This window comes from Eumetopias jubatus, unplaced genomic scaffold, assembly GCF_037043125.1.
Source record: "Eumetopias jubatus isolate StellerSeaLion01/CBP00866 unplaced genomic scaffold, mEumJub1_p1.0 scaffold_8, whole genome shotgun sequence".
Taxonomy (NCBI): Eukaryota; Metazoa; Chordata; class Mammalia; order Carnivora; family Otariidae; genus Eumetopias; species Eumetopias jubatus.
Window position 1 is genome coordinate 139,080,299 of NW_028274814.1, and position 27,850 is coordinate 139,108,148.

Genomic DNA, 27,850 nt, shown 5'->3' on the forward strand with positions numbered 1-27,850 from the left:
CTCGGAGAGTCAGACTGTCCCGGGTGAAGTACTCAACCCTCCCCTCTGCACGTCCGCTCACCCCGCCTGGCCTCACCCACCTGTGCAGAGCGCTTAGGTGTTCCTGAGCAAGCCAGCGGGCACACGGGCCAAGCTCTAGGACGCTGACGGCTGCCAGAAGGTCACAGGAAGGACACCTGGCTTAGAGCAGGCTGCAAGGCCTTGACGTGGGGCGATGGGGACAGCGGGGCCCGGGGCTGCACACTAGACAACGAGGTGGCTGCAGGAGCAGCTGGGCCAGCACCCTGAGTGCCATGCTGCCACCAGGCATCCATCCCATGAACAAGCGCCCCGAGGGAAGGGTCCCAGGCGACCCAGGGGGCTCTTAGTGCAGGAACTCACTGGGACACACCACCACCTTGGGACCAAGTCTCCAAGCTGGTGCTGTCAGAGCCGCTGGGGGAAGTGAGATACTGGGGGGGTGGGGGGGCAGAATTCCATTTAGGAAGAGGGTGTGAAGGTTGACTAGAACCCCAGGCCCAGACATATCTGTCCAGTTCAGGTGGAGGGGCCAGAGGTGAAGAAGATGAGGGTGGAGCCACACTTAGGGGTCACACGGACAGTCTGGCGGTTCAGGAAGGGGCCCGGTCAGCACCAGCTGGGGGCACCTGGGCTGAAGGCCCAAGGCTCCGATGGAGTCCAGGGCATCAGGTGAAAGGGACCGTCCAGCGAGATAACAGCAAGGAAACCCACCCGGCCTGCTTTGCCGAGGCCCTTCCCCATCTCAGAACTGCAGTTCCACAGTCTGAGGCGCCTCGGGGCCCCCGCAAACAGGGACAGCCAGCAACTCCAGTGCCGGCTGAGGGGCCGGACGCAAGGGATGGAGGCAAAGACCCTAAGGTTGTGTTTCCGGCTCTCGAGGCAGAAGCTCCAGGCTCAGGCCCTGTGCAGACAGACAGAACTACCTGGCCCTCGGCTACAGCCGGCCCCTCCAGCCGCCCCTCCTCCCCCATCCTGGCACGCACCACCCCACGCCCCCTGAGGATGAGGGGGGACACCCGTCTCCCTTCCCGCCAGACAGGCACCCACCACGCTGCTGACAGCAACCCATCCCGATCTGTTGGCACAGATAAGTTCTGTCCTTTGACCATATCTCTTCAAATAACAACAAAGTAAACCAAAAAGCAGACAAGGGGGTAGTGAGGAAACCGTTCTGGAACTTAACAGCACCGATGGGGGTGCAGGTTGTGTGAATGTCCTAAACGCCACCGGCTTGTCCACCTGGAGACGGCGAAGTGGGTGCATTTCGTGTGTGTGCAGTGGCCTGTCTCGAGCACAAGGGAACAAGCCTGCCCTCAGGAATCGGAAACGCAGGCGGCTGAGGGGTCCGTTAACGACGCTTCCCATGAGAGTGCTGCAGAGCCGACCCACAGAACGCCACAGGCCCGCGGCCCCGGTCTGATCTCGTCAAACCAAACAGGGCAGGACACAGGTTGAGCCCCTTCTGGGCCCATCAACACCCCCCGGGGGTTTCCCGGCCACCTCCCGCCCGCGTGCTCCTTCGGCTCCGGGGCAGCAGAGCCCCCTCTCTCGGGCTCCCACCAGTTTGCACGCAGCGGCGCGGCGTTAAAAACAACTCTTCGGAACACAGGCAACACCCCGAGGGCCGGGAGGGGAAGCTGTGCGCTAACCACCTCACGTCCCTCCCTGCTTCCCAAATCCACCTGCCCCCGAGCCCCGGGCTCCCACCGAAACCCGTGTTGCGGCCAGGCACGCCACAAGACGCTCTTTTCGGGTTTTCTAAGCAGCGGTTATAAGGGAGACTCGGAGGCTGGGGTTGTCAGCTTCCAGGAGCTCAGAGGCGGGGATGCTGTTTCTGTGGAAGAATCCAGTGTCCTGGCCGAGGCAGGCCCGCTCTGGATGGGCCATTGCACAGACAGGGGACAACCCCTCCGGGGGCTCCCCGGCCTCAGTTCCCCCGGCTGCAGGGAAAGGAGCTGGGCCCACTTTCACACTGTTCCAACTTCACTGTTGGGTCAAAAAACGCCAGGCCAACGGGCAGCACAAACAAGAGGAGGGGAAACAGAATCCCTGCCACAAACACGATGGATTTCCCAGGCCAAACCGGGGCCTCTCGGACAGCTGTGCCGGCCCTGAGGCCCCGGCTTCCTGCCTCCGGGGCCGCCCCGCCTGGTTCTCCCCACAGACAGACTCCCCTAGCACTGGTCACTTTCTACCTGGCGAAAAGCGGCGCTGTCCGGGTGCAGAGCCCAGCCGCTGACGTGCGCCCCCCACCCCGGCCCCCGGGCCCAGCCCCTGCCTGCTTTCTCGGGCATATTTGCTGCACGGCGCGGCGCCCTGGTCAACACGCTCTAACTCATCGCTGGGCTTCCTGCCCTGCACACACACACACACACACACGCTCACACACACGCTCACGCCCCTGACCCCCGACGGCCGCGTGCCGGATGCGTAGGAAACCGCTCAGAACAATAAACCTTAATATTTTCCATTCTTTCCTCTTTGAAGATTTGGGGAACGTTGAATTACACATTAGAGAATTTTCCATGCTTAGGGGAGAGAGCTAAGTTGCAAAGGCGCCTCCCCCCCCGCTGTGTCACGTAGCGTCGAGGCGTAAAGGGTGAGGCAGGGTGTGCGGTCACCTCAGACCCTGCTACCTGCCCCACGCACCTCTGTGCTGCTGTTTATTTCTGCACACACGCTCCGCACCCTGCTGCTTCCTACGTGATGCCCGGAGGCAAGAGCACTCAGCCAACGCCCCTCTCATCCCCCAAGTGATGCGGGCAGTCGGGAGCCCTACCCGGTGCACTGCTCAGTCTCCTGGGAGGAGTCCCAGGAGAGAAGAGGGCAAAGGGGCAGGAACCCGATGGGTCACGTGGCATCACAGGCGGGGGAGACCGCTCCGGCGGCCAAGCTGTGGGTCCCATTGGCAAAGCAGAGCTCCGTCATCCCACCGAACACAAGCTGTGCGCCTGAACATGAAGGCAGGTGCTGCAGTGGGTTGAACTGTGGGCCCCAAAAACAGATGTTGAAGTCCTAACCCCCAGTACTTGTGAGTGCGACCCAATTTGGAAATAGGGCCTTTGCAGATGTAATGAAGATATAAATTAAGGGGGCGGGAGGGTGGCTCAGTCAGTTAAGCGTCTGACTCTTGATCTCAGCTCAGGTCTTGATCACAGGGTCGTGAGTTCAAGCCCCGCGTTGGGCTCCACGCTTGGCATGGAGCCTACTTAAGAAGAAGAAGAGAGAGATCAATTAAGATGGGGTCGGAGAGCAGTAGGGTGGGCCCTTAATTCTGCAGGACTGGTGTCCTTACACAAGGGAAAGCGCACAGGCCACACGCAGGGAGAAGGCCAGGTGACAACGGAAGCCTAGCTGAGGTGAGCCTGAGCAAGCCAAGGATCCTGGGGCCACCGGGAGCTGGAAGAGGCAGGAAGGAGCCTCCCCTAGAGCCTTCCCTCTGAAGGCTGCCCTGCCGACACCTTGATTTCAGATTTCTGGCCTCCTGAGCGGTGAAAGAGTAAATTTCTGTTGTCTTGAGCTACTGGTTTGGGGTGCTATGTTACAGCCCCAGGAAGCTGACGCAGCAAGCCTGTCGCCTTGAGGGACGGGGCCAAACAGAACTGGGCCTGGCCCCTCACCAGACCTCCCCTCCGTTCCCTCGCAGCTCCTCCGGCTCCCTCGAAGCCTGGACTGAGCCCAGGTGGAAGCCTGTAAAGATCTGTAGGGGAAGCAGAACCTTCCGGGAAGTGCACAGAGAGGGAGCTTGTGTTCCACGTTTTCACGTTGCGCAGGGCAACAAACCCGAAATTCAAACCCTCTCTGCACACAAGCTCCAGAATCAGCACAAGAGGCAGAGGATGGGCCCAGCAGGGATCTCACAAAGCACAGCCAAAAGCAATCCCAAGACACTGCCCTCATCTCTGCCTCAGAACTCGGAGGACCCCTGACCCTACCGCCTTGCAGACTCCAGCGCCTGAGGCCCCGGGATAATTCTGCTCAGCACCAATGAGCTCAATCCGTTCCTGAGAAGGCCTCACCTACCTCCGCAAGAAGCTGTAGCTTCCAAGCCCCTGACTGGGGCCACTCACCAGCACTCAGCCCCTTGGCCCCACCCTTCAGTTTGACCCACGACCCTGCTCGCTCCTGAGCTCCCTAAGTCTCCCCAACCTGCAATGTTCACTGCTGTGCTTACGTAGAAGTCACCTCCCCCTGCATCCCATAAACCCGGGCCTGTGGGACTGGGGCTGCTACCTGTCCTGATCCGGGTACCTCCTTTGGTGACCCCACTCTCTCACGGAGGTGGCACCGGTGACTTGAAAACAGGGCTGAGTCACAGAAGACCCCGGAACTCCCAGGAGCTATAAAGTTACAGACAAAGGGAGTGCATGTTTGTGACCCTCGCGTGGCTCCTCACCTCTCAGGGCATCATCCTCGGAGCTAACACTGTGTCCGGTGCTCCCAAATGACTGCCCCCCCCCACCTTTCCCATGGAATATTCCAGTTTTCCGAGGTTGCTCTACTACCTCTAGTGACCTATCCGTGGCAGTCTGGTGGCTGTGGTGGCTCCAGCGGGGCGTCCCAGGTTGCTCGCCCCAAAGAGCCGACAGGCAGGGGATGAGGCACTGATGCAGGCCACCAGGCGGGTGAGCCTGCAGGCGAGGCGCTCGGCGAAAGCAGCCAGACACGGGAGCCCGCACGGGGGGAGCGATTCTGCCGCTCCGACAGCCACGGAGACCGAAAGCTGACTGCTGCTCCTTCCCAGGGGCTGGGGCGTGACTGGGATGGGTCCGGGGTCTCCTCTGGGGTGACAAAAGGGCTTTAGGGGACAGAGGTGGGAGCAGTGAATGCACCAAATGCCTACAGAACTATACGCTTTAACGTGGTGAGTTTCACCTTGATAAAAACGAACGAGGAGAGGGGCGCCTGGGTGGCTCAGTTGGTTGAGTGTCTGCCTTCAGCTCAAGTCATGACCCTGGGGTCCTGGGATCGAGCCCCGCACCGGGCTCCCTGCTCGGCGGGAAGCCTGCTTCTCCCTCTCCCTCTCCCACTCCCCCCTGCCTGTGTTCCCTCTCTCACCATGTCTCTCCCTGCCAAATAAATAAATCCTTTAAAAAAAAATGAAAGAGGAGAAAGATCAAGCCCAGTTGCTCAAACATGTTAAAATGCCAATAAATACGCCTAAACCTGCACATGGACCAAGTGGTACTGAACCCAAGACCCAAGACCCGGTCACGTGGTGAGGCTGGTGGTGAGAGCAGAGGGCCCCCCATGTGCAAGGACGCACAGCGGTCCGGCGCACACCCTCACAGGCCTCCTCTCCCCAGGCAGTGGGGGCGGGCCTGAATCCCCAGCCCCCAGCCCATCTATCTCCCCCCGAGGCTGGGCTGCACCCAGCGCCCCGAGGACCCTTCCTCTCACCCAGGGCTTTTAAAACAAGGTACATGTTCATCCTGCAGCTTCCAGCACACAAACACCAGAGAGATTTCACACATGTTCAGACACAAAAATCAGACTAAAGTGCCCACCCCCCTGGCTGTGGACGACGTCAGGACACCAGCGGAGAATTCAGAAATGCACAGAACGGGGACAGGACAAAAGGGGGCCGGGTGGGGCTGCTCAGCTCCGGTGGAAACAGCGCCTGAAACCACAGCAAGCGGCGCCTGCTCCCACACGTCCAGCACCGGAGTGGTCAGAACAGTTGAGTTTTACTAGCTTGTGTGTGTGTGTGTGTGTGTGTGTGTGTGTGTGTGTGTGTGTGTGTGTGTGTGTGTGTGTGTGGTAAAATACACACAAAATTTAACACGTCAACATGTTTAAGTGTACAGTTTAGTGGCATTAAGCACATCCCCGCTGCTGCACAACCATCACCCCCATGGGTCTCCAGACTCTCTTCATCTTGCAGAACTAAAACCCTGCCCCCTTTAGGCACTCAGCGCCCCCCTCCCCCCAGGCCTGGCAACTGCCATCCTACTTTGGGTCTCCACGAGCGCCACTACCCTGGGATCTTCATTGTCTCCTACCACGTGGGTCCTCTCGTGTCTGGCTTATTCACAGAGCACAAGGTCCTAAGTTTTCACCCATGTTGTAACACGGGCCCCAATCTTCCTCCCTTTCAAGGCTGAATAAAACCCCACTGCATGGATACACCGCCACAGCTTACCCAGTCATCCGCCCGTGGACACCGGGGGGCCTCCCCCTCTTGATTATCGTGAACCCGCCGCCGTGAGCATGAGGATGCAAGTATCTGGTCCAGGCCCTGCTTTTTACTTCTGCGTCTATCCCCAGAGGTGGGACTCCTGGATCCTAATAGGATTTAGGTTTAATTCCAGGTTTAATTCTTTGAGGAACCGCCGTACTGTTTTCCACAGTGGCTGCACCATTTTTCCTTCCCACCCACAGGGCATGAGGGTCCAATTCTTCCCTATTGCAGCCATGTCTTACTTTCTACTCTTCTTGTTTTTATAACAGCCATCCTAAAGGTGTAGGGTGATATCTCGTTGCGGTTCTGATTGGCCTGTTCCTGAGGATGAGTGACGTGGAGCATCTTTTCATGTGTCTGTTGGCCGTGCGTACGTCTTCACTGGAAAAATGTCTAACCGAGTCCTTTGTCTATTTTTTAATTGGATTCTTTATTTCTCCACTGTCGAGTTGCGGAAGTTCTTTACATATTCTAGATAGTAACCCATTACCAGATATGTGATTCGCAAATACTTCATAACAGCTTTTAAACGAAGTAATTTCTCAGCACCTTCAGTGTTCGTGACAAAAAAAAAGGTCTCCCAAACACAGCCAGACCCTCACGCTGGGTCTCTGCTCTTCTGATCCTTCACCGACAGCGTGATTCCAGGGTTGGAGTCAGGACAGGGGTCCTGGGCGATGGCCATCCCAACACCTCGTTCCAGTGGGGACACCGAGGCCCAGAGGGGGCTGACCTGACCAGCGTTAGCAATCAGCACTCAGGGTGCCATCTGGGCTTCACTGCCAGGGAAACCCCATGCTCTGTCCAACACCGGCGAGGCGTCAGAGCGCAGCAAGGGACGACTGCAGAGACCACAGCCGGGCATGGCTGGCTCCAAAGTGGGGCTGCCCCGCAGAACAGCTTCACTCTGTGACCACGGTCCTTCAACAGTCAACTCGCTGATAAAAGTTTATTGCCCTGCAAGAGAGTTCTTATCTCTGAATGCTAAAATAGCACATGACTCTGTTTGAACTAGCTGCTCGAGGTTTACCCTAACCGAGTATCACTTAGATTAGATAGATTTTAAATTAGAAAAAAACAAAAAACCAAACAGAACTGGAAGTGAAAACAGACTATTGAAAAAGAAGGAAAAATCTTGATTATTGGATAGAGGGAGGAAAGGAGAGAAGGAAGGAAGGAAGGTCGGTCAGTCCCTGGCCAGGAGAATCTGTACTCTCGAAGCTGGAGGGCCCCCAAGGGCGTGTCAGCCAGTTCAGCATGAGCTCCGAAATGCTGTCCACCTCCCCGCTGCCTCTGACCCTGACCACTGCACTGGCTCAGGTCCCTCCATGCACCTGATGCACGTGGGTCCTGCGCTCCACAGCTCCACCACAGGAGGCCCTCAAAGACTCAGGGACAGTGGCCAGGACCCCCTTTTCCCTCATTGTGCAGCGGCTGCACCCCTGCTCACCAGAGTGCTGCCATGGAATCAGGCATGATGCCCACGTGACGCACAGCCCTCCTGTTCTGGGTGATCCCCAGACCTGGGTCCCCAGGGCTACTGTCACACACAGCTCCTCCTCGTAGGCCTTGGCCACTGGCCGGCAGCGGGGTCCCCGTGGTTATAGACTGGGACCTACCACTGGGAGCTCTGCAGCCTCTGTGTCTTTGCCTAGGAAATAGGGACTCTCAGGTTTCCAGCAAGATGACGAGGTGGACTCTGGGGAGGGGGCACACAGACCCAGGCAGCGGGGTGACAGGCTCTTAGACGGCCACCGCTCGGGGCGTCGTCCTGCCTCAGAGGCCGCCAGTCTCCTCCCAGGTCTGCAGAGGTCAGGCACTGACCCCCTGGCCTCCAAGCCCCAGGGGAGAGAAGGAGGCGGGCAGAGGAGAAGACCGGAGGGGTGGAGGGACCAAAAGTTTGGGCACTCTCAGCAGACACGAGACGGCAGGGGAGGGGCGGCCGGACGACGGCGCGGGGCTGGGACTCAGCAGCTCAGGGCCCCGCGGCTGGTCCACAACCGCTCAGGGACTCGGCTGGACTCACACAGCTCTTGCCTCCTGAGCGCAGGAGGCCCACTGACAGGAGGCCACCCACCGCTGGACCACACTGTCCCCTCAAGGTTTCACAGGCGCTTGAAGCCCTAGACCAAGGCTCTGGGGTCCCAACGTCCTGCCAGACCCATGGCCTCTGCCTCCGGGGTCAGGGTAGGTGGGGGAGGGTCACGGCACCAAGCCCCTCTCCTGAGTCGCCTGCCTCCCCCTCCAAAGCAGACAGACCTCCCCCACCATCCGGCGTGTGGGAAGCAAGAGGAGAGGCAGGAAGGACAGACAGACGGACACGGAGGAGGAACAGCCTCCCCCAGGCAGTACAGGAGGCCGCCCTCACCCCTCGCAGCTGCTCAACCAAGAGCCGGAGGGAAAAGTCAGGCCACAGGAAAGGGAACAGAAGGCCAGCTACTCCTGCCACGTCCGGAGTACACAAGCAGACCCAGGGCACCCTCACCACACCCTGCAGATGGCGTCTGCTAGTCTGTGCCAGGGGAAACTGAGGCACAGAGCCCCTGCTCCATGTCCTCGCGGGGAGTGCCCTGTGGGGAGGGGGAGAGGAGGTTAGGACCCGGGAAGCCAGCAAGGCCCCTCAAGGCCAGGAAGCCCCCCTCCCCTGGGCCACCTTGGGGGGTCGGGAACAATCCAAACACCCCAAGAGAGCAAACCGGCACCATCATTCGCAGCTACTGGGGGCCAGGCCTGACAATCTGACACGGGGGTGGCAGGGACGGGGGCTTGGCCAGCTCGTGTCCCCTCTAACATTTCCACACAACGACAAAGCAGGTGGTGTGTCCTTTCCCACCCGTTTCCCACCTGGAAGGTGGAGGGACCATTCCCTGTCCCACAGATTAGTGCAGAAAGCACAGCAGACCAGGGCTCGCCTGCTGTGCACCTCCCCCGATGGCGCACCGTGGACGCAGCTGTGGCAAAGTCGCCACGGGGTCTATCCCAGCGGCCACTGTGGAGGACCGGCCAGGCACCTGGAACACTTGTTGTCTCGATATCTGGTGGCTGACCCGTAAACTAAAGGCTAGCGCAACCCCTTTCACGGGAGGCCCATGGTCCACGGTACACTCTCAAGCCCGGCACCACGGCCCCGGCCCCGGCCCGAAGGGATCACCAGACCAGCCGTGACCCCACCGCGACTGCAAAGGTGGACACGGTGTGTCAGGTCGGGGTGGCTGGATGGAAAGCGTATGCTACACGGTCTGCCTCCAAGGTAGTCGGTTAAACTGTGTGTGTGTGTCTGTGTATTATTTGTGCGTGTGTGTGTGTGTATACACATGCGTACTTGTGTATTTGTGTGTGTATGTGTACCTGTCGTGTGTATATGTGTACACGTGTTTGCATGTGTGTGTTTCTACATGTATGCGTACCTGTGTCTGTGTGCATGTGTGTGCGTGTGTGCGTACCTGTTTCCGTGTGCATGTGTGTCCACGTGTGTGCATGTGTGTGCATTATCCATGTGTGTGCATGTTTGTGCATGTATGCATGTGTACCTGTGTCCATGTGCGTGTCCATGTGTGCGCATGTGTGCGTGCCTGTGTGCACGTGTGTGCATGTGTACCTGTGTCCATGTGCATGTGTCCACGTGTGTGTGCATGTGTGCGTGTTTGTGCATGTGTCTGTGTGCACGTGTGCACGTGTACCTGTGTCCGTGTGCATGTGTGCGCATGTGTATGTGTACCCGTGTCCGTGTGAATGTGTCCACGTGTGTGCATGTGTACCTGTGTACGTGTGCATGTGTGTCCACGTGTGTGTATGTGCATGTATGCATGTGTACCTGTGTCCGTGTGCATGTCCACGTGTGTGCATGTGTCTCTGTGTGCACGTGTGTGTGTTTGTGCATATGTGTGCCTTGTGCCGTGCATGTGTGTCCACATGTGTGTGTGCATGCATGTGGGCACGTGCACACACTTCTGTGTGCGTGTTTAAGAAAGAATCATGGCCCATCTCCAGGACGTCAGGGGACGCTCGCTGGAGTGATAGAATGATGAAGGGCTGGCGACAGGCTTTTCCCAGCTCTGGAATGTTCACACCCAAAAAGGGGAACCGATTACCAAGGTATCCACAAGTCCTTACCTGAAGCAAAAGCACAAGAATCAGCCATGGGAGTAGACCTTTCCCCCAGGGCCAAGCCCCAGGCAAGGCACAGAGGAACCCAAAGTGGTGGGTGGGGGTAACCTGTCTTCTGTGTTCCTCCCCCGGTCCCGACAGAGGGCAGAAGAGCCGCTGCGGTCTCTGCAGGGGGACCCTCCCCCTAGGCCCCTCTGGCTCAGTCCATAAATAACCCACAGCCACTGCAGAGCACCTACTGTGTACGAGGCTCAGGCTCACAGGGGAAAAGCAGAGGGGGTCCCCATCATCAACTCAAGGCCAGTTCCCTGACCCTGACAATGTGGGACCCCAACCATGCCACGCATCCTCAGGTCACCCCAGTGAGCCTCCCAAAACAAACCGCAGAAAGCGGGAGGTCATTCACTCCATCCCTTTGGGATCCAGGAATCCTCTGGCTTTCATACAAACCTGCATGTTCAGTTTACAGGACAAGAAGAAACACCAGAAAACTATGACCCTCTAGGCTGTGAAGCGGAGAAGAATCATGCCAAATTCAGGAATATTTTCCATATGCTCTGCCCCACACGATAAAATCTACTTCTGTTTGCATCCGAGTGCTGGCAGGGTGGAGGCCTGTGGCCCTGTGCCACACAACACGCTCCGCGGGGCACAGCCATGGCTGCCAGGCCCAGGCAGCCCCCGTCCCACCAACCTGGTTCCTGCACAGGTTTCTGCTCTCGGGCGTCACCAGGGGCAGGTGTGTGCGCCCGCCCGGCCCCGAGCGGGCTGTCCAACAGGGGCACCGGGTCCTGGATGGAGCCTGGGCGTCACCAACAAACCACAATGTCAGTCGACTTCCAAACATGAGCTCTGCATCCCCCGTCCTCCTTCCGAGGGCCTACCTGCCTGTGGCTCTTCCCACATTTAAAGAGTCTCCCTGTGGCTCTAGGTGGTAGGTGGGACCACCAGGAGACTTCATGTCGCCTGGTAACCAGTGCTAAGGCGGGCTGCCCCAGCCCCCTGACCCCCTGCTCCCCCATCACAGGTCCTGTGAGTCAAAGAGAAGTAGAAGCGACCCTCCCGGGCAGCCCTGTCCACACTCAGCGTGGCCACAGCGGGCACTGCATTGCCATCGAGGCGTCTCCCTCAGTGCCGGTGCCCCCGGAAGGTGCTAGCGCCCCCACTAGGTGAATGCCCACGCAGGCAGGTGGAGGGACCGCACGGCCAGTGTGGTGGTGCGTGTTACCCCGCCAAGTCCTCCCAGCCCTCAACCCAGCCTGGGCCAGTGCAGGCTCCACGTCCCCGTGGCCAACCCCCTGCCCTCGGCCCTGCTCCCTCACCCCTGTGAGCCTCTCCTCTGCTCCTCAGAGGGGCCGCCCAGCGCCCCACCACTCGGGCTCTCATGGAGGCCACCAAGGACCTCCCTTTGGTTAATTCGAGCCATATCTCTGTCCCCCAGGCTCCCCGACCCCCACGGGTGACCCACTTCGGGACCCTCAGCCCCCAGAGCCCCAGACCCTCCAGCTCTTCCCTCACGTGTGGTTATGCCTGCTCTAGCTCTGATGCTGATCCGTCCCTGCCCACGGGCCACTTGGGCCATGGCTCCTCGAGGCTGCACCTGCGTCCCATTCCCGTCATACGCACCCCCTGCCCGAATGCCCTCACACCCCTGCGGACGGGTCACTGAGCACCCCCTGCCACGACTGTCCTCTCTCTGTCACCCCTGAGGCCCTGCTGACCACCTCTGGCCAGGACTCCAGCTGGCCTCTCCTGCCCAGACCTGCGTGTCCGAAGTGACAAAGGTCAAAGGTGCCCCAGCCGCATCGTCTCCTGGTCTTCCCCCGCCCCCAAGGCCAGACTCCCCTGCAAGGACCCCTGGCTCAGTGAGTGTCCCTCCCTCACCTCATTCTCATGCTCCTGGAGCCGGTGTATTCTGAGAGAACATGGCTTGGAAGCCACCATGCCAGTTCAGATCCCAGCACTGCCCCCACAAGCAGCTGCCGTCAGGCCCCAGGGGGCCTGGTGTACCCCTGGAGGATCATGCCACGTGCAGACAGGCAGTGCCTGGGGAGGCCCCGGTGGACGGAGCACATGGGCCGATCAAGCCCACCATCGCCCCCACATCCCACCGTCTAAGCTCACAGACCCCACCTTGTCCACCCACGCTCCTCGGCCACCCCCACGCTTCCCTCCACCCTCCCAGCTCACCGCCTAGAGCCACCTCCCCATCGGCAGCTCAGACACGCCCGCTTCTCCCCCAAATCTCCCAGAAAGGTCACCAAAGCCTCCAGAGTCAGCCCTCTGCAGGTCAGGGGCTTTCCACCACACCCGCCCCCCCCCCCAGGAAGGCGCTTCGTGCGCATGACCGGGAGTCCCCACACCCCCCTCCGCCTGCACCTCCCTCCCCTCCATCTCAGTTTCTGTGTTCCGCGTTCATCCGATCCTCTGTCCCCAGCCAACTTCCGGGAGAACAGGGCCACACTGGCTCTCTAGGGCCTGGCACAGAGTAGGTGCTCAGTGAAACAATAAATACACTTTTAGGTTCGGAGCCAGTGTTCCTGAAAGTGTGCTAGCAAGTGACTACCCCCAGAGTACGGAAAGCCCTTCGATGCTAACCAGCTGTGAGAAGCACCGAACTCTCCCGGGGCATTGGGCGTCAGAGGAGAATCCAGCTCAACAGCTTCAAAGGCTTCAGCTGGTCGACCCTTTTCTCCCGTGAGATCTGGGACGAACTCTAACACCAAGCATCCAGGTGCTGCCTGGTACGGCGGCCAACCCCTTACTTCCTCGTCTGCAATCACCTGTGGAAAAGTCCGCACGATATCCTGTATTTAACAAGGCAAATACTTTCTAAAGCTTCATCAGGCCTAGGCGGCTTTATGCCATACACTCCCCACCAAGGTAAATCACTGAAAGCTTGCTCAATCTTTTTTTATTTTTTTTTTTAAGTAGGCTCCACACCCAGCAAGGAGCCCGACGCGGGGCTTGATCTCAAGACCCCGAGATCAAGACCTGAGCTGAGATCAGGAGTCTGAGGCTCAACCGACTAAGCCACCCAGGCGCCCCGAGGTTGCTCAATCTCATTTCACCGCGTTGCACTGTTTTCCGACGTGTCGGAGCCACTCGCCGACTGGTCGTTCTTACCCCACACATGCTGACATTCCCACATCCACCAGTCGGCAATGCCCACAAACGCGGGGTCGTTTGCCACCAAGTGCCACGTTCTGTAATGCACGCCGTAAGGCCCTAACCCCACAGGCACACACATGTTCAAGCTGGATTAAAAATGACGATGTTACTAAAAACTGACATCTAGAAAGATTAGAGAAAAGCATTTGGTGCTTGAAGGGTCCCACTAGGTCGGCGGCCATACCACTTTGAAAAACGCAAACACGGCTTTTATACAACATCCATAAAAAGGTCCCAGTCACAGAATTTTAAATCTCATTCAAAAACCGTCGCATAGAAAATGAGCATTTTGTATGGCTGGATGCTGGATGTCCTCCAAAAATGGCAGTTATTTGAATGTGACTATTTCTGAATTCAAAACCATTTTCAAACGGTGTTCTGTTCCCCACGGCTATGTAAAATCATCAGTACTATCTACTTACAGTCCAAGTGCTCCTGCCAACTAAAACCCCTGGCCTGGCAAAAGGAAAGGCCCTCCCAGTCCCCCGGCCCCTCCCTCAGCTGCTCTCTCCTGGAGCCACACCCTCTGCAGGCCCTCCCCCCTGCACAGCCCCCCCCCCCCCCCGCACAGCCCTTCCCCCTGCAGGCCCTCCCCCCTGCACAGCCCTTCCCCCTGCAGGCCCTCCCCCCCTACACAGCCCTTCCCCCTGCAGGCCCTTCCCCCTGCACAGCCCCCCCCCGCCCCCGCACAGCCCTCCCTCCTGCAGGCCCTCCCCCCTGCCTGGCCATCTCAGGCCCTCCCCCTTGTGCACCTTCCCAGCAGGCTCCTCTGCTGGGGGCACGCAGCCCTTCCCACCACCGGCCTGGCTCCCACAGGTCTGGCTCTCACAGAACCCCTCCGTCCAGCACCTCGAGGGCGGTAATAATGCATCAGAGGCTTTAGGGCATGGCTGTAAATTCCGAAAAGCCAATAACACTTCAATGAAAACAGGGTGTGTGAGTCCCAAACAACAGCTTTCTCCATTGTTCCTTTACAAAACCTAAGAATCCACCTGGGTTCATTCAAAGACTGATCTTTCTGTTCTGTTCTGTTTCTACGCAATGCTCTGCTATTTGGAATCACAGATTTGAGTTTCCAGCCATGGGCTTCGCCTGAGCACTCAGCAGCAGTCAAGTGGTCTGAGGGTCATAGTGCACCCCAAGGTGCCCACTTCAGACCCCAGCGCGGACTGGGCACCGGAATAGTCAATGCAGCAACGCACTCCTCGGGAATCTTCCTGGAGGCAAGAAGCCTAACGCTGCTCACCTAAGTGTCTGTGTAAGTGCTAGAGTTTTTAAAACTGCCTGCTCTCCGATCAGAGCCCAGGGAAAAGGAACCATCTATTCCTGGCGGGATCCCCACAGGAGGCCCAGTGCCTGAGTGGCGGAAGCATTGTGTCGCCGAAGGATTGGAGCCTGGCCCTGGGTCACTGAGACCATCGAGACAGTCCCCTATATGTAGCATGGACCCCCAGCCCACCTTCGACTGTGGGCCCAGCCCAGAGCCCTCCAGGTGGGCAAGCCATCTCTCAGTTAACTACCCTCTGGTGAATGAAATCCACCCTAAGCCCTGTTATCCGGCTGCCACAGGGGGGCCCACATTCCTGATGCCTCAGGCGCACACAACATCCTTGCTTCCACACGCACGGTTCCCACTAAAGCCCCGTGTGGCCCCTGTGCAATCAAAACCCCACGATGTTGCCACGTCGTTTCTGCACGGGCTGTTTCCCATGCTGTTGTATCTAGCAGATAAAGCAGTATGAGGAAACAAAATTAAGCAAATGCAAATGGGAATTTAGGAAAGAGACTTTTTTTGGTAACTGGTCATTGCCTGGAATACCCATAACCCTGGTTAACAATTTCCCCTAAGGGCCTCTTCCGTATTCCCCACGCATATTCACAACTTCACAAAACCTAAAATATTCACCTGCAGACAGACTACGCTGCCAAAACCCTTGGTGAAGGATTGCATCACTTCAAAACTGGACCTGTAAGTTCCGGATCTTATAAGCAAACAGCTGAAACAGGAACCTGTTTGCTACCCAACCCTTGGCATATAACGACTGATAACCAACCGTGAAAACAAAACAAATCAGAGAATTTATGTTTTAATTCTTGCAGGGCTCCCACAGTGATACTGTGTTGTAATAATTTATTGTTTAAATACGTCAACCGAAACATTGCCTTTCTTGGTGATAGTTTGGTCTCATGATTAAGGTCACCTGTCTGCACCAGCCGACCCTGTCCACAGGTAGGCCCCCTTAAGGAGCCACTGTGTCTCCCAATTCCCACACCCCCTATTTGTCCCCTCTCCCTGGCCCTGCAGGCCCTGTCCGGCACTCGGGGGTCGGCAGCATGGAGCACCAACACTTTGCTGCCAAGCGTTTGGCTGGCTGAGCTGAGACCTCCTCGCTCTTCTGCTCACCTCCAGCCCCAGAACGGGCCAGCTGGATTCCCACACTGGCTCCACCACCAAACTGGGCAGGCCTCTAAGTAACACCCAAATTATAAGCCCGTGTCCAGGAGCAGAAGCCAAGATCAAACGAGGCTATGCTTTTCAAAGAGCTCCCCGACAGACGAGCACACATAAGTCGGATTGTTATTATCTGGAGGAGACAGAAAAGAGACACCACAGGACCGAACTCCAGCCATATTACAGGGTGACTCAGGGAACCATCCAGCAATTTCCATCCAGCACATGGGGTGGGCAGTGACCTTTGATCTTTCCAGACAGGCAGAGGGCTGACTGAGAGCATCGCCAGGCAAACCAGACAACTCAGATAACCCGGGAGACCAACTTTTAATAGCACAATCGGGAGCACAGCCCGCTGAGGAAAGCGCCAAAAAAACGCCCCAGTCTTGAACTTGAAGCAGCCCAGGCCTGCTCCCAGCAAAAGTGCTGACGGAAGCAGTGTCGTACCCCTCCCACTCCCTTGGCCTAGGTGGGGAGCACGCCCCCAGCTCACGGCACCAACCATCCAACTGGAGGCCACGGATCCCCAAAGAGTTGCCTGGGCCTTGCCCAAATGCGCCCCGGCACGTTGGGCAGGCCCCCGGCAGGTCCCTGCGGCTCTCCGGGCGGCCACTCACCAGAAACAGACACCTCCATGAGCGCCTCCAGCGGCCGATTGTTGTCCAGGTCCCGGCTGAGCTGCAGCTCGCCCGTGGCGGGGTCCAGCAGCAGCAGCTGGAGCTCATTGCCCTGCAGGAAGGTGTAGTTGAGGCTGTCTGAGAGGTCAGGGTCGTGCGCCGGAATGCGGCCGATCACGCCCGTGGGGAAACTGTTGGACTTATTGGTGACGTAGTTGTTGAAGAGGATCTGGAAGTCGGGCAGCACAGGCGGGTTGTCATTCTGGTCCAGGAGGCGGATGTGCACGGTGGCCCGGCTCACCAGCGGGGCCGAGGTGGCCTGCACCACCAGCACGTAATCCCGCCGGACCTCGAAGTCCAGCTCAGCCAGGGCACGCAGGTCACCGCTCAGCAGGTCCAGCTGGAAGACCTCGGGCACATTGCCCTCCACGATCTGATACATGATCTGGGCATTGGGGCCTTCATCGGGGTCATTGGCACGAATCCTTGCCACCACGGACCCCACAGGGCTGTTCTCCTCCACAAACAGCTCCAGCTCGTCCCTCTCAAACACTGGGGGGTTGTCATTAATGTCCAAGACGCTCACCTGGATGTCCACCGAGACACTGAGGGGTGTGGGGCTCCCCCGGTCCACAGCCAGGGCCCGGAGGCTGTACACGGCCACATTCTCCCGGTCGAGCCGGCGCTGAGTACGGATCACGCCGGACGTGGGCTCGATGTAGAAGTCCCCATCACCGTCGTCCCCACCCTGGAAGGTGTACAGCAGACGGCCGTTGGGACCTGAGTCCCGATCTGTGGCAGAGACCTGGAGGACGCTGGTGGACGGTGGCGCATCCTCAAAGACGGAACCCTGGTAGAAGTCCCGCAGGAAGCGGGGTGCGTTGTCGTTGGCATCGAGGATGAGGATCTCCAGGGAGGTAGTGTCGGACTTTTGAGGGATGCCATTGTCCCGAGCGGTGATGGCCAGCGTGTAGGCGGCTTGGTCCTCATAGTCCAGCTCAGTCATGGTGTAGATGATGCCAGTGTCTGGGTCGATGCGGAACTGTGGAACAGGGTCCTCCAGCACGTAGGTGATGCGTGCGTTTTCACCTGTGTCCTCGTCGGTGGCACTGATGGTGGCAATGGAGGTGCCCACCGGCCGGTCCTCACTGACACTCACGGTGTAGTGTGAGCTCTGGAAGACTGGCCGGTGGGTATTGGCGTCGGTGACATTGATGAAGACCTGCGCGGTGTGCGAGCGGGTGCCGTCGGACGCGGTCACCGCCAGCACGTACTGCCGCTCCTGCTTGTAGTCCAGCGGCAGCGCCAGGGTTATGAGGCCACCACCACTCTGGCTGCTGAGGGCAAAGCGGTTGCGGGTGTTGCCGCCGGTGAGCTGGTAGGTGATCACGCTGTTGGCGTCCCGGTCGCGCGCCCGCAGGGTCAGCACGCTGCTCCCCACCGCGGCGTCCTCATTCAGACGCAGCTCGTACACGGGCTGTGTGAACACCGGGTCGTTGTCATTTACGTCCAGCACCGTGATGGACACGCTGGCCGAGGAGCTCATGGCCGGCGAGCCATGGTCCACCGCCTCCACCCCGAAGCTATAGTGCTCCACCTCCTCGCGGTCCAGCTCCGCGCACACGGTGATCCAGCCAGAGCTGTTGTGGATCTGGAAAGGGAAGTCCGGGGGAGAGGCAGGGTCCTGGGACACAGGACCGCCACCGCCCAGGGAGGTCGACACGGTGTCCACCAGGCGATAGCGCAGTCGGGCGTTCTCACCTGCGTCTGCGTCCACCGCCTGAATGTGCAGCACGGAGTGGCCGAGAGGCACGTTTTCCAGCACAGCTGCCTGGAAGGGGCTGCTCACAAAGATGGGGGCATTGTCGTTCACGTCCAGCACCTGCACCAAGACCAGTCCCGAGGAATTGATGAGTGGAGGCCGGCCCCCATCCTGGGCCTTGATGCGGAGCGTATACTCCCTGATGGCCTCAAAGTCCAGTGGGTTGATCACGTCCAGGCTGCCGCTCAAAGAATGCAGGTAGAACTGCCCCTTCAGGTTCCCGCTGACGATGCTGTAATGGACGGCCGCGTTCTGCCCCTGGTCTCGATCCGTGGCCTGCACTCGCAGCACAGGTGTGTTGACTGCCACATCCTCGGGCACCTGCACCAGGTAGCGCTTCTCGCTGAACTGGGGGTAGTTGTCATTCTCATCCTCCACCACTATGTGGACGGTAGCGGTGGCGCTGAGCGGGCCCGGGTTGCGGCCCTGGTCGTTGGCCTCCACCAGCAGCTGGTAGGCAGCGGCTCCCTCCCGGTCCACCGCCGCCCGGGTGCGCACCACGCCCGAGCGGGCGTCGATCTCGAAAACGCCACCCGCGCCCTCCAGCAGGCGGTAGCGCATGTTGGCGTTGGAGGGCGCGTCGCCATCGGTGGCACGGATGGTCAGCACCTCGTAGCCCACCTCGAGGTTCTCACGCACGCGCTCACGGTACTCGGACTGCTCGAAGACCGGACTGTGGTCGTTGGTGTCGCTCACTGTGACGGTGAGGTAGGTGGCGGCCGAGCGCCGCGGTGAGCCATGGTCCACAGCGCTCACCTTGAGCACATGCGTGTCCTTGGTCTCGCGGTCCAGTGCGCGGGCCGTGCTCACCGCGCCGGTGGCGGTGTCGATGAGGAAGTAGCCATTGGAGCGCTCATCGAACAGTGCCTCCATCTGGTAGCTCAGGCGCCCCGCCTCGCCCTCGTCCGGGTCGTGAGCGCGCAGCTCGATGACCGTGGTGCCCGCCGGCTCGTTCTCGGGCACAGATACTTGGTAGCTAGGCAGCGGGAACTGAGGGGTCGTGCTCCCGCCAGCGCCCCGCCGAGCCCGCCGCGCCGGCACGGCCCCGGCCTGGGGCTGGGTCGGCGGCGACTGCGACAGCGACAACGTCGGGGAGGGCGTCCCCGCGGCCGCCTCCAGCGCCAGCTCCACCTGGATGGCGCCGGCCCCGCGCCGCAGGGCGCACAGCTGGCGCAGGCGGGCCGAGCCCCCGGGCGGCAGGCAAACGGATCGGCGTGGGCAGCGGGATCCGGGGTACGGCGGGCAGCTACAGGCGGGGAAGGTGGTCAGGGCCGCGAGCGCCGAGTGCAGCGGGGCCCCGCCACTGTCGCCGCCGCCCGGGGCCGGGAAGCAGAGCACTGCGCCGGGCCCCGACACCGTGAGCACAGCCCGCGCCCGCAGCTCCGCGCTGGTGGCACGTCGGCGCCGGAGCCGGGCGCCGCAACCGGGGCCAGGCGCGCGCACCCTCAGGCGGAGGCTCAGCGCCGTCGGGGCGCCGCGGGCCGCCAGGCGGACGAGCAGCGGCAGCGGGCCGCCCCCCAGGCGCACGCAGCCCCGGGGCCCCGCGCCCGGCCCGCGCCGCCGCCCCGCCAGTCGCCCGTCTCGGCTCACGTCCAGCAGCTCCCGCAGCTCCCGGGGCGTGCGCGCGGCGTCCAGCGCGTAGGTCCAGCCTGGCCCGAGGGCAAAGGCGCGGGCGCCGCCGGGCACGCGCAGCTCCCAGGCGGCCGCCCGCAGCCCCAGCGCGGGTAGGGCGGCAGCCGTAGCCAAGAGCAGCAGCGCGGGCAACACGGGAGGCGGCGGCGGCGCCATGGCCCGGAGCCCGAGCCCGAGCCCGAGCTGGGCGCCCGAGCACAATCCATGCACCCGGCGCGGCTCCGCATCCACCCGGCGCGGCCGGGGGAGGGCTCCTGCGCGCCCCGCGCCGGGCCCTCGGGGCGGCCCGCGCCCTGCCTCCCCGGGGGCCCCGGCGGGGACACCGGGGGCCGCGCTCCCGGTCTCCCCCGCAGCTTCCACTTCGAGAGCACTTTGCGAAAGTTTGCGAAGTTGGTTTCAAGATGGCTCCTCTGCGCGTCCCGGGAGGGCGCCGCGCATCAACCTGCGGCGGCGGCGGCTCCCGGCGGTTCCAGGTGGTTCCCGCGCGGGCTCAGCCGGGCGGCGTGGGAAGCGGGGCGGGCCCGGAGCAGGGCGGGGGCAGCGCTCCCGTAGCGAGCTGGGCCGCACCGCGCCGCTGGGACCCGGGCGGCCGGCTGCTGCCTGGGCGGTGCGCTCGGCCGGCGCCCCCTCTGCCCGCGCTCTCCCCGCCCCCGGCCCAGCTGGGCCCCGCCCCCGGCCCAGCCGCGTATTGTTCAGCCCCGGGGGGAGCCTGCCCGGAGGTGCGCGCCGGGAGGATCGCTATGGAGACGCGGGGGCGCAGCCGGGGCGGGGGCTGGAGGCTGGGCCCACTCCCCTGCGGCCTCCCCACCGGACCTCCCCGGGGGGCGGGGCCGAGGGAGCCGGGCCGGGAAAGGCGGGGCAGGGGGGCCCCCCGGCGGCCGCTACCAGTGGGGCGTTGGCTCTGCTGGTCCCGGGCGGGGCGCGGGCCGAAACCCCCCCCACCCACCACCAGGCGGGCAGAACTGATCCGCGGAGAGCGCCGCCCGGGCCGCCGCGCAGGTTGGACCCGGGGGGTGGGGGGGGGGAGAGGGCGGGTGCTGAGGTGCCCGGGAGGGGGCCTGATTGCCCGCCCCGGGTCGGGGACTGCGGCAACGGCTGGAGGAAGGTTACACATTCACAGCACGACGCGGGAGGCTAAAATGCTTCACCCCGACAAAACTTTGAAACGCAATCGGCAACTAACCGGATCGGGTCCCACCGGGTTTCAAGAAACGAAAAGGAAAACAGCCTGGGTTGACATTTGGGATTTGGAGTGGGGACATTGGAGGCGACCAGCCGGAGCGTTCGTGGACGCGCGGTCCGGGTCCCAGGGCCTCCCGGCTCCTCCCGAAGCGCGGCGGCCGGGAGCGGAGAGCCACCTGCGGGAGACTTAGGAAGTGTGGCAGCGCCCCTTTCACCGCCTGCGGGGAAGACCGGGGCGGGGGGGGGGGGGCTTTGAAACTGACCTCCGCACCTCAGCCTTCTGCGGGAAACAGATGGGGGTGGGAGCTTTATACTAAGCGGACCCCCCCTCCTGCGGAGCACGGCTTGGAGGACGGGGGTTAGGACTGTACGACACCCCACCTCCCGAGGGGCCTTAGGACTGTGCCACCCCCGGCTGGGAAGATGCCCTTGCCCTCGGTAGAGCTCGGGGCTCCAGGACCCCTCTCCAGCCCCTCGGCCCCGTCAAGTGGAGTCTCTTTATCCCGGAAGGCTCCACCGGGTTGGTCCGGTAGAAAGATAGGGGTGAGAGATGTTCAAGCAGGTCCTTTGGACCGGGGAGGTTCCTGCCGCTGCATTTCCGAGCTGAGTGCAGACGGGGGTGGGGGGCGGCAAAAAATTAACTCAAACAATATTGCTCAAAGTTACCTATTACAGTGTCTTTAGGCCAAAGCCAAATATGAGCATTTTCTTCCCATTAGCAAGACTTAAAGAGCTTATTAGCCTTAAATGTAGATTTGCTTTAGAATCTTTTAATCTGGGAGTTTCCACTGGCAAGCCCTTTGGGGGAAATGTGTGCGTGGAGGGAGGGGGAGGAAGGAGAAAAGTTCATCCTTCAAGTGTGAATGTCCAGGACATCCTGGGTCTGTCCTTCCTCTCAGATGGGGAGGATCAAAGGGCAGGAGTTTGAGGGTGGGGAGTGCAGTGAGGACCTGGAGGCTAGAGCTTTGCAGTGGAAAGCTCCAAGGCCAGGGTGAGGGGAGAGCAGGGGGACTTGGGCTGAGAGAACTCCAGAGTGCCTCTCTCTCAATGGGACTTAAACAGGTTGGGTTGGGTTCATATAAACAAAAGGTTCTGTTGCACTGTGCTTGCTGGTTTTTGAAAATTCAAATGCAGTGAAGGAGTTTGGGTGTGGGCATGCCTTCCTGGAATAAGACACCTGCAGGCTGCAAGGTAACCGCAGGGACTGCTCTGTGCCACTTCCTGGTCCCAGGGACGGGGAAGGAAGGAACGCATGGACAGATCTCCCTAACGTGATGTCCCGGGAAAGGCCGAGAGACGCCGCTGTTCCAGTCACATACGGGTCCCAAGCAGGCCCAAACTGCATGTTTAGTAATGCACACCAACAGGCGAAAGATTCGGGAACTGCAAGGGGGTGACCTGAGCCAGGTCAGGAGAAGCGCTGGGGAGCAGGGCACACAAGGGTTCGTGGAGTGTTGGCTTTATGATCATACAGTGAACTCTGCACACATGCTTGATGCACCGTCCTATGTGCACGCGTGCAGTGCCCACAGCATGAAAGAGTGGGGATGGGGGTAAAAACGGCTCCAGCTCCGGCCCTGACGCAGGGACTCCAGCTGCGTGAGCAGAACAGCATACATCTCAAAGGGCTGGCGCCTTGCAGGGGTCACGTTCCAGTTCTGCCACTAAGTAGTTGTGTGACCTTCACCAGGGCCTAAGTCTGGAGGAGATACTGGAGACAAGAGTAGTCTAGATTCCTAGTGTTGTTGCAGGATTATTAAGGCCGCAAAGGGGCCCCGGGCCGGCTCAGTCGGTGGAGTGTGCAACTCTTGATCTCGGGGTCGTGAGTTCAAGGCCCACGTTGGGTGTAGAGATTACGTAAAAAGGAAAAAAAAAAAAAAAGACTGCATAAAGAGACTGGCACAGGCCTGGTTTGGGTGCAGATCTACCAGGGGGCTAACCTTTCCTGCTACTGTGTCATTGTCACTGAGCACGAGGTCATGGGTCATGACTGTTTCATCACTGTCTCAGTGCTCATGGCTGCAATCGTGAGCTGAAGGCTGCATGCCCATGTGCCTGCTCATGGAGAGGCAGAGACTGGGACTTTCATCCAGTTTCCCTGGGCGGGGTGGGGGTGGGGTGGGTGGGGGGTGGGGCACGGCGGGGCTGTCTGTGCTCAGCCCCTGTTCCAGTCCACTCTGTGTTCACAGAAATCCCCCTTCGCTGGGGTTGGCAAAGGCAGGTGCCTGGGAGGGGCTCCCAAGTCGCCTGTCTGGCACCACCTGTGGGGCTGTGTCCAGCTCACCTGCCCTTCCCCCAGGGGGTGGCTCTAAGCACTCTCCTCCCTTCCCCCACATGCCCACCATCTCTGCGGACCAAGCGCCCACTCATTGACTCTGGGGCCCCTCTGGGGCTGGGGGGGGGGTCACACCTGAGCGGGAGGAGCTTGGAGGTTAGCAATGGTGCCTGTGCCTGGGGCGGCCGCCCCTCCTCAGGCTCAGGGGCGCAGGGAATGTAATTGACGTTTATATTTTGCACACACCCCTGCACTGCTGCACGGGAAGTGAGTGCTCTACACTTTTTTTTTTTTAAGATATTTTATGTATTTATTTGACAGAGAAAAGCGAGAGAGCACAAGCAGGGGGAGCCGCAGAAGGAGAGGGAGAAGCAGACTCCCCGCTGAGCAAGGTACCCGATGCAGGACTCGATCCCGGGACCCTGGGATCATGACCTGAGCCGCAGGCAGCCGCTTAACCGACTGAGCCACCAAAGTGAGTCTTTAAAAAAAAAAAAAATTATTTTAAGGCAGAAGCTGTGGATCTCTAGTGTTGTTCATGTTCTCAAAAGCATCTCGAAAAAAAATGAAAAAAAAAAAGCATCTCGAGACATTTTTTGCTAGGGGCTCAAACCAGAACTCATGTGAATTCCAGAATCTGTTCCTTGCACAAAAAAATCCCTAAGCCAACCTTTAAGTGGTGAGGAGATCAAAGAAACACCCCAGTGGGGAGAGCCGAAAAGCTGGGACCCCCACTTTGCTCTGTTTTTTGGAATTCAGAGGGAAAAACCTCTTACAAACAGTTGGTCAAGCCCCTCTTCCAACGCCCCCCCCAAGTGGCCCTCGCCTTTTGTGGGGTTTGACTGGTGGGAAATCCCAAAAGTCAAAACAGGGAACAAAGAGGAGACCTTGACTGAATCAGAATGTTGGTAGAAGCAGGAGGGTGAAGGGGATTTGGAACCTAGTCAAGAACTTTCATGTAGGGCGCCTGGGTGGCTCAGTTGGTTAAGCGACTGCCTTCAGCTCAGGTCATGATCCTGGAGTCCCGGGATCGAGTCCCGCATCGGGCTTCCTGCTCAGCGGGGAGTCTGCTTCTCCCTCTGACCCTCTTCCCTCTCATGCTTTCTATCTCTCATTCTCTCTCTCTCTCAAATAAATAAATAAAATCTTTAAAAAAAAAAAAAAAAACTTTCATGTACTAGCGCTTCCCTGAACGACCCAGATATCCTTATGACAAAAAATCAAATTGTTGTCCTGGTTGCAAGTTGCCAGAACCTTCTAAATAGAAATGCTGCAGTTTGTTTCAGGCTCCCAGGCCCTTGGACTGGGGTTTGGGGCCCTTGGGGCCCCTAGGTGAGGGTCCCTCCTGGGAGCTTGACTCCCTCAGGTGCTCCCTGAGAGGCCAGCACCTGACCAGTCTGCACCAGGCCTGTCCCTGGCCAGGCCTCAGCTCCAGGAAGGTTCTGGAAGCCTCTGCAAGCAGGCTGGGCAGGCCCTGCAGTCCCAGGCTCCAGGCTGACTGGAAGTACCACGAGCACAGGGTGGTGGGCACATGGTCCGGGCTGCTCGGCCCCACCCTTGGCCCCGAGAGCCCTGAGCCAGTCCTGGCAGGCTCACCTGGCCCCCCTCGGGCTGCACTGGCCTCTAGTGGCCGAGCACAGTCGCTGCCCCACCGCCTCCCTCCCTGCACAGGGGCCCATCAAGCGCCCTCAGGGAGCAGATGGCCAGATGGCAACAGGCCCGAGTGTGAGCACCGGTGCGCACACAGCTGCTGCAGCCTGGGGAGCACGCAGCCCCTGCTGGGCCACACAGCCTCCTGACCACACGGCCAAGCTGGGGCTCCTGAGGCTCTCCGCAGGCTAGGGGGGCCCCTCCCCCTCTGCTGGACACGTGGTAAACTGAGGCTCAGAGCACATGGCACATGCGGCTGGGGGGCGCGGTGCAGGTGCTGGAATTCAAACTCAAACACCTCGGGTCTGATCTGGTCACCAAGCCCCAGAGAATGACCTGAGCTGGCAGACCAGGAAGGGACAATCCAGTCCGAGCCCCTGCAGGGGAAGGGAGAGGGCCCGAGGGGGCTTCCCAAGGACCGAGGAAGGCCTCAGAAGGGAGTGATGGAGCCGAGCCGAGACTGCTTCGGTGGTGGGAGGGGGGGATGCCGGTGCCGCCCCGAAGACTCAGCACTTGGCTGGCCCCGCACAGTGTGGAGGTACTTAATTCTGTCATTTCCTGCCCCCCCCCACACCCACATCTCGAAGCCAGTGTGGGGAAGCACATCGTCTTCCTTGATTCTTTTTCCCTCTGCATATCTCCCTTCTTTTTTTAAGGATATATTTTACACAGGGACGCCTGGGCAGCTGCCTTCGGCTCAGGTCATGACCTCTGGGTCCTGGGATCGAGTCCCGCGTTGGGCTCCCTGCTCAGTGGGGAGCCTGCTTCTCCCTCTGCCTTTGCCGCTCCCCCTGCTCGTGCTCTCTCTCTCTCTCTCTCTGACAAATAAATAAATAAAATAAAGTCTTTTTAAGAAAAGGATATATTTTACACAGCATAAAATTCACCCATTTTAAGGTATACGACTCAGTGTTTTTTAGTATATTTGCAAAGTTGTGCAATCAGCACCACTGTCAAATTCCAGAACGTTGTCATCGCCCTGAAAAGAAGCTCATACCATTAGCAGTCTCCCCCCCACCTCCCTGTAACCACTTGTCTACTCTCTGCCTCTGCTATAAGTGGACATCTCCTATAAATGGGACCCTACAATCTGTGGCCTTTTGTGGCTGGCTCCTTTCACTGAGCAGCATGTTTTCAAGGATCCTCCACAAATCAGGACTTTGTTCCTTTTATGGCTGTATGATACCCTGTTGTACGAATACACCATGTTTGTGTAGCCATTCATCACCTGATGGGTATGTGGTTTGTTTCCACTTTTTGACTTTTTTGAATACCCTCCCTTCCTTTTAAAAGGAGGAAGAAAAGGCAAGACATTTCTCCCTAAAGAAATTGCACACAGGGGCACCCGGGTGGGTCCGTTGGTGAAGCATCTGCCTTCAGCTCAGGTCATGATCGCAGCGTCCTGGGATCGAGTCTCGCATTGGGCTTCCTGCTTCTCCCTCTCCCTCTGCCAGTCCCCACTGCTTCTGCTCTGTCTCTCTCGCTCTCTGTCTAATAAATAAATAAAATCTTAAAAAAAACAAATAAGTTTTTTTAAATTGCACACAAAATCTGTTTTGAAATTATTCTTTATTTTTTTAAAGAAAATGAAGTGGAGTAATGGGGACAAAGTGATGGGAGAGCTCTTTGAGGTGAGGTGATCTGCGAAAGCCTCCCGGCCAGGTGACAAACAGGCCTGGGGAACATCTGGGAGAGGCACATTCCAGGCAGGACCGATAACAAGTGCAAAGGGCCTGAGGCAGGTGTGTGTGTGCTAGGGGTGTCTGAGGCCACGGGGGTGGAGGACAGTGAGTGGCAGGGGCTCACGTGGACCCCAGCCAGGACTTGGGTTTTTCTTGTGCGTCTGATGGGAAGACCTCAGGCAGCGAGTACAGGAGATGCAGTGATGCAGATCTTTGCCTTCCCACCATCCCCCCGGGCTGATCAGAGGTGGGTTTGGAAGGCCAGGGCCACAGTCCAGGCATCCTGATGGGACTGGTGCGGCCGTGGAGGTGGGAGAAGTCATCAGAGCTGGGCTGAGCTTTGGGAGGGAGTGAGCAGGACTTGCCCTTGGAGTAAAAGTGGGGTTGTGGGACATAGAACCATCAAGGTCCCCCCCCCCCCCCGGGCGACAGAGCCCAGCAACAGGGCTCCTCCCACTCCCCCCCCCCCACCAGGGTCTCCTTCCCCGACTCACCTGGGGAGCACACCCCGGGGCCTTCTTCCTTGAAGGCTTTTTGTCAACAGAGGGTCCGCATGTGCAGGATCCAGTGTTTAAGTGAGAAGCACTGTGTGCAGCACCCCCTGGGGCTGTGGGGAGGCAGAGATGGAAAAGGCCCCCATGTCTCCCTCAGGAAGCTTCTATCTCCCCATGTCCCTCTCGGAGGGAAGAGAGTGATCTGGGAGGCACCCCTCCTTGTTTATTTCTCTTGCTCAGCTTGCAAAACATTCCCAGGGTGCAGGGAAGATGAGCATGTGACCGTGAGCAAGCATGATTTCATCAGTGACTCTACAGGAACTTTACAGACGAGGTAAAGAAAGTCCCCAAATTCCAATTGTATCTTCTTAAAAATTAAAAAAGAAAAAAATGAAAAGGAAGCTTTCCACACCGGGACGGCAAAGCCTGGGAGCTAACCCTGTCGCTTTGCCTCTTCCTGCATGAGTCCCCTCCCCGGGAGGGACCTTGGTGTCCTATGTCCTCGTCTGAGAGACAAAAGCATACAGCAGGGAGGGACATTCCACCCGGGAGGGACCAGCTCCT

General features: G+C 59.4%; 1 protein-coding gene and 1 long non-coding RNA gene across 2 annotated transcripts in view; both read right to left on the reverse strand.

Moving 5' to 3' along the window:
- CELSR1 (cadherin EGF LAG seven-pass G-type receptor 1) overlaps window positions 1-20,159 on the reverse strand; it is a 139,117-nt gene extending 118,958 nt beyond the window's left edge. The window contains exon 1 of the mRNA XM_088025411.1: window positions 16,550-20,159. Within this exon, the coding sequence (XP_087881537.1) occupies window positions 16,550-20,159 (3,610 nt within the window). The remainder of the gene's footprint in view (window positions 1-16,549) is intronic.
- Window positions 20,160-26,662: 6,503 nt separating this feature from the next.
- On the reverse strand, window positions 26,663-27,509 carry LOC114218465 (uncharacterized). The gene is made up of 2 exons (XR_003611202.1): window positions 27,287-27,509; window positions 26,663-27,158 (listed from the first exon to the last, which is right to left on the reverse strand). It is a non-coding gene; the product is annotated as an uncharacterized LOC114218465 (long non-coding RNA).
- Between the last annotated feature and the right edge of the window lie 341 nt (window positions 27,510-27,850).